Source organism: Vigna angularis, chromosome 6 (assembly GCF_016808095.1).
Source record: "Vigna angularis cultivar LongXiaoDou No.4 chromosome 6, ASM1680809v1, whole genome shotgun sequence".
Lineage (NCBI taxonomy): Eukaryota > Viridiplantae > Streptophyta > Magnoliopsida > Fabales > Fabaceae > Vigna > Vigna angularis.
Window position 1 is genome coordinate 29,190,643 of NC_068975.1, and position 9,485 is coordinate 29,200,127.

At 29.5% G+C, this 9,485-nt stretch overlaps 1 protein-coding gene across 1 annotated transcript; it reads right to left on the reverse strand.

Annotated features, from left to right (window-relative positions):
• Positions 1–1,647: 1,647 nt before the first annotated feature.
• LOC108343458 (UDP-arabinose 4-epimerase 1) lies at positions 1,648–6,423 on the reverse strand. Its single transcript, XM_017581763.2, has 11 exons — positions 6,122–6,423; positions 5,056–5,196; positions 4,655–4,779; positions 3,826–3,939; positions 3,630–3,737; positions 3,423–3,514; positions 3,185–3,326; positions 2,967–3,061; positions 2,682–2,811; positions 2,114–2,258; positions 1,648–2,025 (listed from the first exon to the last, which is right to left on the reverse strand). The coding sequence occupies exons 2-11, from the start codon at positions 5,114–5,116 to the stop codon at positions 1,790–1,792; spliced, it is 1,248 nt and encodes a 415-aa protein (XP_017437252.1). The 5' UTR covers positions 5,117–5,196; positions 6,122–6,423; the 3' UTR covers positions 1,648–1,789.
• Between the last annotated feature and the right edge of the window lie 3,062 nt (positions 6,424–9,485).

Genomic DNA, 9,485 nt, shown 5'->3' on the forward strand with positions numbered 1-9,485 from the left:
TGTTCTTTTGTAGTGAATGTGACAGTTTTTATGAGCAATTGATGACTAATATTTGTAGTATTAATAATATTCATGGAGGAATGCCACTACTGAGACCAAACGAAAATATATTCATTATATATTGTTGTTGATTGTCGGATAATGCACATTTAAAAGTTATCTTTACTCTGGTATTGAGTAGTTGGAAAATTTCAACAGTTTATTTGCTTAATATATATTTTTTAAAACATTTTATTGTACTAACACCAAGTTTTAAGAGGTTTATTAAAATGATAACAAATCGTTTTATTTAATAGAGATGTTTAAAATTTAAATTTTAATAAATTTATTTTGAATATACAACAAATTACGTTGGTTTTTGTTATTTTTTGATAAACTCTAAGTAGTGTCCCAATATTTAAATTTAATTTTTTTTATTGAGATGGATAAAGATAATTGTTTTGCGATTATTTTGTATACTCATTATTTAGAAAATAATAATTTTTAAGTAGACCTTAAGTAATTTTAGATACTAGTTAGTAAGACTGACATATTTTTAGAAAATGATTTTTTTTTGTAGTTATTTTGTAGAAAACACTGTCATTTAATTTATGTCATTATGATTATGCCAGTGTTACATCAATTAATGATGTCATAGTTATATGTTACATCAATTAATGATATCATTAAATTAACAAAAAGAACGTTTATTCTTTCTATCTTTTATTATAAGAAACGCTTGAAAGAAAAAAATTGTTTATCCTTCTAATAAATTATTCTATAATTGTTGTACTTTTTATTTATTTTTCTTGTTTATTCTAAAAACGTCGCAGTATTATGATACCATTTCATAAAATCATTACATAAAAAGTAGCATATTGTAGACATTATAAAAGACATTTAACATAAAAAAATTTAGAACAAAAATAAAATATAATAGATAAATAAAAACCTATAATGATATTGGAGACGACAAAATGGAGTCTCCTGAACAAGCGTTTTCGTTTGTGACAAAAAACAAATTGTTAAAAGAAAAGAAATAAAATAAAATAAAATGAACATAATATGGGCAAAGTTAATTCCTGGGGTCGAGTTGTTCCAAGAAAACGAGACAAAAAGAGCAATTACATAATTTGAGATTGAATCACTTTATTTGTGTTTTTATGCGCTATCTTTAAACTATATGAATTTTAATGTATTAATATATATATATATATATATATATATATATATAATATTTAAAATATAAAAATTCTTATATTTTAAAAACATGTATTTAATATATTAAAAAAATATCAAAATCGTTACATTTTAAAGACATGGAAGAGCATCAAAACCAAAAAATTTCAAATTCGTATAAACATTTCATCTGCATCGTGTTACAGATTGCAAAATCAGATCATCATAGCATTTAAGAGACCAACTCATCACAATTTTTATAACTAATAGCACTTCTAAATTATTTTTTACATTTATATTTAACTGTAAATTTTTGAAGTTAAAAATAATACTGATTATTACTTTTATCTTTCACTCAATTCTTAATTAGTTTATATATATTTTTTAAATATTACAAATACAATTACCTTTTGAAAAGACTTATTATAAAATAATTCAACATTTGAACATGAAAAGAACTATTCCAACTAATTCCATGATTGCATATTATTTGGTTAGGTGAATGCTGCAACTGAAAACATTATCATTATTGACTGATTGTACGTCGAATACACATGTAAGTATAACGAATGAACTAGCAAACTCCCTAAGGACAAAAAATGTAATGGTGAGGCTCATGATGAGAAGAACCTCAGATTGCAGATGAAATGCCATAACCATTACGATGAGATTTTTGCCATTTCCATGCAGTCTGTAAGCTCTTCTCAAGGTCAGTGTATTGTGCAGTCCAATTCAGTTCCAAGTTTATCTTAGAAGGGTCACTATACACTTCTGCATAATCACCAGGTCTACGAGGAAGAAAGTCCACTTTGATGTTCACCCCTGTCGCCTTTTTGCATGCATCCACAAACTCCTTCACTGATCTACCTGGTAAATTATAAACCCCTTTTGAGAAATATGTGGATTTCCATCAAAACATTATTTTTTCATATTCTCAGTGTAATAAAAAACCAACCTTTTCCAGTGCCAACATTGTAGATCCCTACTTTCCCAGGTTGTGCCTTTTCAAGAGCCTTCACATGAGCATCCACCAAATCGGTCACATCAATGTAGTCTCGTATGCATGTTCCATCCTGTGTCTTGTAGTCAGTTCCTCTAACCTGCATGATGGAAACAGATACATACATTCAGTAAATGTTCATTGCAGTTTACAACAGGACACTCTAGTGATGAAGTATGATAAGATTACTTGAAGGTGAGCTTAGTTTATAATCCTTTGAAATTATTAGTAATATATTAACAAGGATAATTTATTCTTTGCTACTCTCTCATCGACTCATATCAAACCTCAAGAAAAGGGTATAGTTGAATACGAGAGGATTTGACCATCACTGAAAATTAAAACAAAGCTGGCCTCCTTGACAAGATGCATTCATCTAGTAGGCATTTGAGTATGCATGGCCTCCTTGACAAGATGCATTCATCTAGTAGGCATTTGAGTATGCATGGCCTCCTTGACAAGATGCATCAAATGTAAAGAAATTCTGTTTCATCCAAAAGTAAAAGTGATAGTCTTGACATACCTTTAAGCCAGTTGTAATACCACGAGCTGCATCAAAGCAGGCACCAGAAATTCGACCGTGTTCTCGAAGTTCAGGTCTTGGAGCCTCACCTAATCTGCCCTCCGGATCTGATCCAATCACATTGAAGTATCTACAAGTTTCACAGGGTAAACAGAAATCACAACCATACCAAATTCTAAACAGTTATATTTAAATCAAGTGGATTTGCTATAAAGGGCACACATTCAACAACAATAAGCAATTTAAAATAAGGGGAAGTCAGATATGCAAACGTAAAATACATACCTCAGAATCATTACTGCCATTTTAGAAGTTTTAGAAAAATCAAGGATGATATCTTCTGACATCTTCTTGGCTTTTCCATATGGATTAATTGGTTTCTGGAATTGAAGAGCATAATGGTAAGACTACATTCCCATGTGTTAAAGTCATTGCAAGATGTGCAACGGAAATAAAAATTTCTTAACCAAACTCATCATTCAACCACACTTCAGATTTCCCACCTGTTCTGTTTCTTCTGTAATGGGCATCTTTTCAGGTTCCCCATATGTTGCACATGTACTAGAATATATTAATTTCTTCACTCCGTATTTAGCCATAGACTCCAATACCAACAAGGTATTTGATGTAATGTTGTGATAATACCTGACAAAGAAAAAGTGTTAAAAAAGTTAGAACTAGAGTTCCCAGTTGTTCTACCACTAGAGTTAATGTCCCTGAGTAAAAGATATAAGAACTTACTTAAGAGGGTCAAGTGTGCTCTCTCCCACATACGCAACAGCAGCAAAATGCATCACAGCATCGAATTTATTCTCTGAAAATATTTTATTCACCTAATAACCAGTCAAGTAGACAACTTTTCTTGGGAAATCTATAACATTGTGCTTCAACAAAGAGTTTAAATTCAACGCCAAATCATTTCTTAATAAGGAAAGATTATAAGGATACAGATTCTTTATCTCCCAAGTCTGCGTATATAAATTGAAGTCTTCCAGGTTCCGGAAATAATTCTTGAAGAACCCTCACGGCACCCAAATTGCCACGTGATAGATTATCCTGCAAAGAAGAAAAACTGGTTAGCAGACAGAACGGTAAATGCATTCAAATTTATCAGAGCAGCTTTTGGCATTATGAAGAGGCACACCACTATGGTGACACGATAGAAATCTCTCAGAAGTCGTAGGGTAGCATGCGAGCCAATATAGCCTGCACCTCCTGTCACTAAAACATGAGTGACACCTGGTTCATGGATGGAAAACTGAAAAAGGCCCCAAAAACAGAATAGTCATCAAATTGAACAAAATGGTAAAATAGCAATCGATTTACATATACAAAACATAACAAAGAAAAGGTAGAAAACTATAACTCAAAACAACATATCTTCAACAATTTTTCCCTTATCATTTCTTATTTATTAAAAAATTCTTTCTTTCTTATATCCATCTCACACCATTCGAAAACAACAAAACAAACATTCACAAGCTTCATTGTTCTTTAATTTGATACAGTAAAAATAGCTCATCATATCTATCAATTCATCGCCACTTCAAGGTATCTTTCGGTAGTAAAATAATCAAACAGTCAAAGAAACTATAAATAAGTTTTCTATATGTCAAATATAATTACAATACAACAAATAACTCTCAGAACAAAAGGCACTATAGTGGAGTAAACCTATAAGTGGCATAATCATTCTAAGAAATCAAATAAATTTTGAGAGATCATTTCTCTCACCACCAACCAGTCAAGAAGAACAATTCAATAATAGAAACTAAACTCACAGGTCTAAGAGAATGTATAGCATCGTCCTTCACGTTTCATTCAGTCATTTGAGTATTTATGAACAAATGTATTAAATAAAATACGTACACAGATAATAGAAAGTATAACATATAGATATTCAAACATACATATATACATAATTGACTATGATAATCATGAGTATTTCATGGGGTAAGACAATGTAGGATTACCGGACTAGGGGGATTCAAAGATGGAGATCTTTTGATCATGATTATGCATAATGCCGTTAATGCTGCAGCAAGAAAAATCTTCCCAACATAATTGCTCTTCCTTTTTGGATCCACATAATCCATGCCTGAAATGAACATAAAAACATATATCTTAAAACATCAACTTAGTTATAATGATAAATATAATGAATCATGAGAAAACAACCAAGCATAACAAAATTACAGCACTTTGTCAAATAATGAATTTAAAAATACTCGTTTCCAGCCAATTCGATGTTGAAGTGTTAGAAAAGGCAAAGTTTTTCCATTCATATGTTGAAATTGATTAATGCTTTAAGTAATCAAAGCTTCATTGCATAACAGAGTCATACCACTATTTCTTCTCAATTATAAAATCTTACCTCCCAAAGACATAGATCTGGTTGACCTTGGCTGACTCCTGGTCCTAGAAAAATTTAGCATTTGCAAAGTTAACAAGGTCTGAATCCCTCAATACAATTGACCATATCAAGCTCCACTTCTAGAATGATTCGAGTGATATGCTGCAGCGAAAATCAGATCATGTAAGTTTATTTTTCTCTGAAAGAAGGCGTCAAAACAGCCCTGAAGAAGTTCAGACTGAAAACCAGCATAACAAAAATCAGACAAACAAATAGCCCTTCAAAAGGGTAAAACAACAAGTTTTGTTTGTGTAAAAATTTGAAAGGTCAGAAGAAAAACATGAAGACCACAATAAAAATAGGAAAAAAGGATTAAAAAAGTTCAGAAACTAAACACCACAAAAACTAAATAAAGCAAAAAAAAAATACACAATCCCGCCAATTCACCAATAAATTCAGCTATTCAAGACTACAGAGAATGTGAGAGAGAACGTATCCAGAAATGAAAGATCCGGAGAATTCCAGAAGAATAAAAACGTCGTAAGATAGAAAGTAAACAAGAAAGGCTAAATATTGCTCACAGTGATAACATGTTTTACCACAAAAGCAACATTGGAAACGACATGCACATAAAAATCTTTCAGAGGGTCACGAGAGATGAAAACCCCACAAAACCACTTTAAGAAAAAATCACAGAAAACCAGAACAACATAGGAGCTAAAAACCAGCTTCAGAATTTCAACATCAAGATCCACCACAACAGACAACCAAAATCAGCCTCGTCAGCCCAAGAAAACGTAACCCCTGATCAACAATTCAAATTCAACAACAGACAAAAACCCCTTTGATTTCACATTTGCAGCATCACCAACTACCAGCCAGCCAACCAAGAAAATCAAGGACCAACCCAGATACTAAAACCCCATAGATTTGTCAGGGAAAAAAAATCAAAGCCCTTGAATAGCACAAGACGGGCAGAATTGAGCAACAAAGCCATCAGAACAGTTGCTTCTTTTTTAAAAAACAAGGAAATAAAAAACAAACGAAAACAAGAAAAGAAAAGGAAGGGGCACCGCAAACACCAAACCTTATTGAGTTGCCCAGAAGCGCAGAAGGCCTTCAAATGTGAAAAAGAGCGTAAATTTAACGGTTGTAGAAAATTAGCAAAGTGGGAAATCTGGAAAAAAGAAAAGGAAGCAGCGGATTGAGGGCAGAAGACAGGGGAGTAGAAAGAGAATGAGAAGCAGAAAAGTACAAATGAGGAAGGTGGTGGTAGGAAGAGGTGAATTTTGGGGTGGCGTTGAAATTGTGAGAGTGGGAGAGTGAGAAAGATAGAGAGAGAAGAATGGGTTCTAATAGGCTGCGCCTGCTCTGCATCCATGTTGTCAAAGCGTTACAGGGCATTCGAGACCGCAATGGTACAACCTCGTAGACTATATTTTATTTTTTCCTTTTATTGTTTTTCATTTTCTCATTTTCTTTACCAAATTATTTCGTTTCGTTTTGTTCTTTTCAAAATGTAGTCAGTGGAGACGGACATGAGATTTTATATTTTCCTCAATTTTTCAAACAGGGCTAATTTAATACTTAATCTCTATGTAAAATAAAATCTATTTAGTTACTATTTAGCTATTTTATAACGAGTTTTAGTTAATTAATATGAGAAGAATTAATCATCGCATGAAAAAACTATTTTTATATGAAAATTATAAAATTACAGTTTCAGTAAAAAAAAATTACCTATTAAAAAAACATTATTGTAATCGTTTGTGTATCTAAATAATGTGTTTATTATTTTCTATTAAACATGAAAAAACTGTGCTGCCTGATTATTATCTCTTAAATATTAAAACATTCCCCATGGTAAATTAAGTCATAAAAATCACTAATTGAATTTAGTTTGTGTGTATTATCAAGAATTTTGTATGCGTTGCAAAGATGCCTATAATATTGATTTATAAAATCAAATCAAATACGAATAATAGTTAATATAAACATGAAAACAATTTTATTATATTCCTACTAATTTGACCATACATAACAGGTCTTCAGAAATTCTTAAAAAATATTATAGAAGATATTATTGACAATTTAAACACAAAACAATGTAACTTTTGTGGTATATATTTTAGAGTTTTTCTAAACTGCTATCGTTAGTTTAACAACATATTTTAACATAATTTTAGGTTTGTATTTTAAAAACAATTTAGATGATTATTTATAAAATTAAATATATTCAATTAAAAAAAATTCCTTAAGTAAAGTATATATAACATTTTATACTCATATAAAATTATTTTACAGAAACTTATTTCAAATAAATGTTTTTAAGATTGGCAAATGTATCCATCCAAATGAAAACTGTTCTTAGTTTTATTCACACCAAAAAACATTGAAGTTGTTGGTTTGATTTCAAATTTAATTGGATTGGGAAGTATAAAAACATTATTAAAAATTAATAAATTTATGATTCTTTGAAAAGCACGTTTCGAGTATCCAATAATATTCGACCATTTGTTATGTACTTTTGGGCGACGAACGCGGCACATTTTGTAAATGCCACTCATCTCACGTCACTGTTACACTTAAGTGGGGACCACATACTTTCTGTGGGACCCATCCATTGCTCTTTTTTATTCAGACAAAACTATTACGCTTTTAAAATCTATTTTTCAAATTAAAATTTTAAAAAGCCACTAAATATATATAAAAAGTTTATACTTTCAAATTATAAATTTTAGAAAACTAAACATAACTTTATCACGAATATTATGAACTACAAATATAATAATTTAATTAAACATTTTACTAATCTTTATCCAAGACAACTTTGATTTATTATGAGAATTTTAAATTTTCATGTTTTATATTCTTTCGACATTTAGTTAAACATGCGTTTTTGGATGATACAGAGATATATCAGTGACATGTGAATAGTATAATGGATTATTTATATGTTAATTTTATTGTATTTTGTGCAAATTTAATATATAGAAAAAAAAATAATTTAAAAACTTTTATAATAAGTTTTAATTATTATCAAAACCGAAATACAAGGCTTAATGTTTAAAAATATTGTTTATTTTTAAAGGTGTCAGGTTTGTGTTATTAGAACTCAAGTTTAACACCTTTACAATTAAAGTTATTATTTAATTTTATAAGTATTAGATTTTGATTCCATTAATACCTTTAAAATTAAATATTTTGTTTAAACCATAAAGAATTTAAACTTTAGTTATTATGTGAATAAAGTCAAATCCATATTATTTTATTATTTATAATTTCATATTTCATAAAGTAGAATAAAATATAATAGCAATTTTTATATTTTGGTTCATAATCGAAATTAAATAACTATTATTTTTATCTGATTTAAATATGCTTCTTCGATAGTAGAATTAAAATTCAATATTTAAAATAAACCGTGCCAAAAACGTTTTCTATTTGGTACTTTAATTGGTTCTAAAAGTTATTTTTTAGTCTCAATTTTCCTAAATGCATTATATATAAATTATATAGAGAGAAAAGAGTGGCAGATATTTTAAGAACAATAATTTCAAATCTATATTTTTTTTTAAATTCAACCATGGCTTCTCATTTATCACTTGCGGTTAAAGAAATTGATAAATTGTTATATTTATAAGAGAATAAGTACTCCTTTAAATTAATATAGACACTTTTATGTTGATTCAATTTGAGCTTTTCTTTTCTTTCTCTTTTTCACCTTAGGTGTAGAAATTAAAGCATCTTAATTAGATTTTGATAACCATTATATGTCATGCACAGCCAAAAATAAGGAATACCAACAAAATATATGGAACAAGAAGAAAAAAAAGTGATTTTTTTAACAAAATAAACATTTAAATATTTTATTTTTCTATAACTATTCCAAGGTGGAATAAAAAAAGACAAACCAAGTGAATAAAATTAACAATAAAAACATTTTTTCTACAACGGTTACTTCTTAACAATACCCATAACATATTTCAATTGCAAGATTAATATTTTCGAAAAATAAATTTAAGGTCCCTTTAAGTTAAAAAAAGATAGGAATTGTGTAATTCTTGTAATTGACCTTAATAGTGGCTGACGTCACTATAAAGAAGGAGTGATGGCTTTATTCCAATGGTTTTATGTTGTACGTTTGGATTCGTTCCATTGACACTAAGTGGATGAGCTTAAAATATTTGCCACTTGAAAAGGTTTTCAAGTAAAGAAGAATTAAATGCGATTGGGTAACAAATTAGGCACAATTTTATAAACAATAATCCATCAAATATATGTGTCGTGCAAAGATTGAAGACTCGTGAATTTTTGGTTACTCTAGTTCCTTTTTAAACCAAATCATCAAAACTAGACAACAATCTCTCCAAAAAATCTCATTTGATTTTCGTATCATTGGTGAGACGTAGTTAACCATTGCTACGACATTGAAACCAATTTAGAAAAAG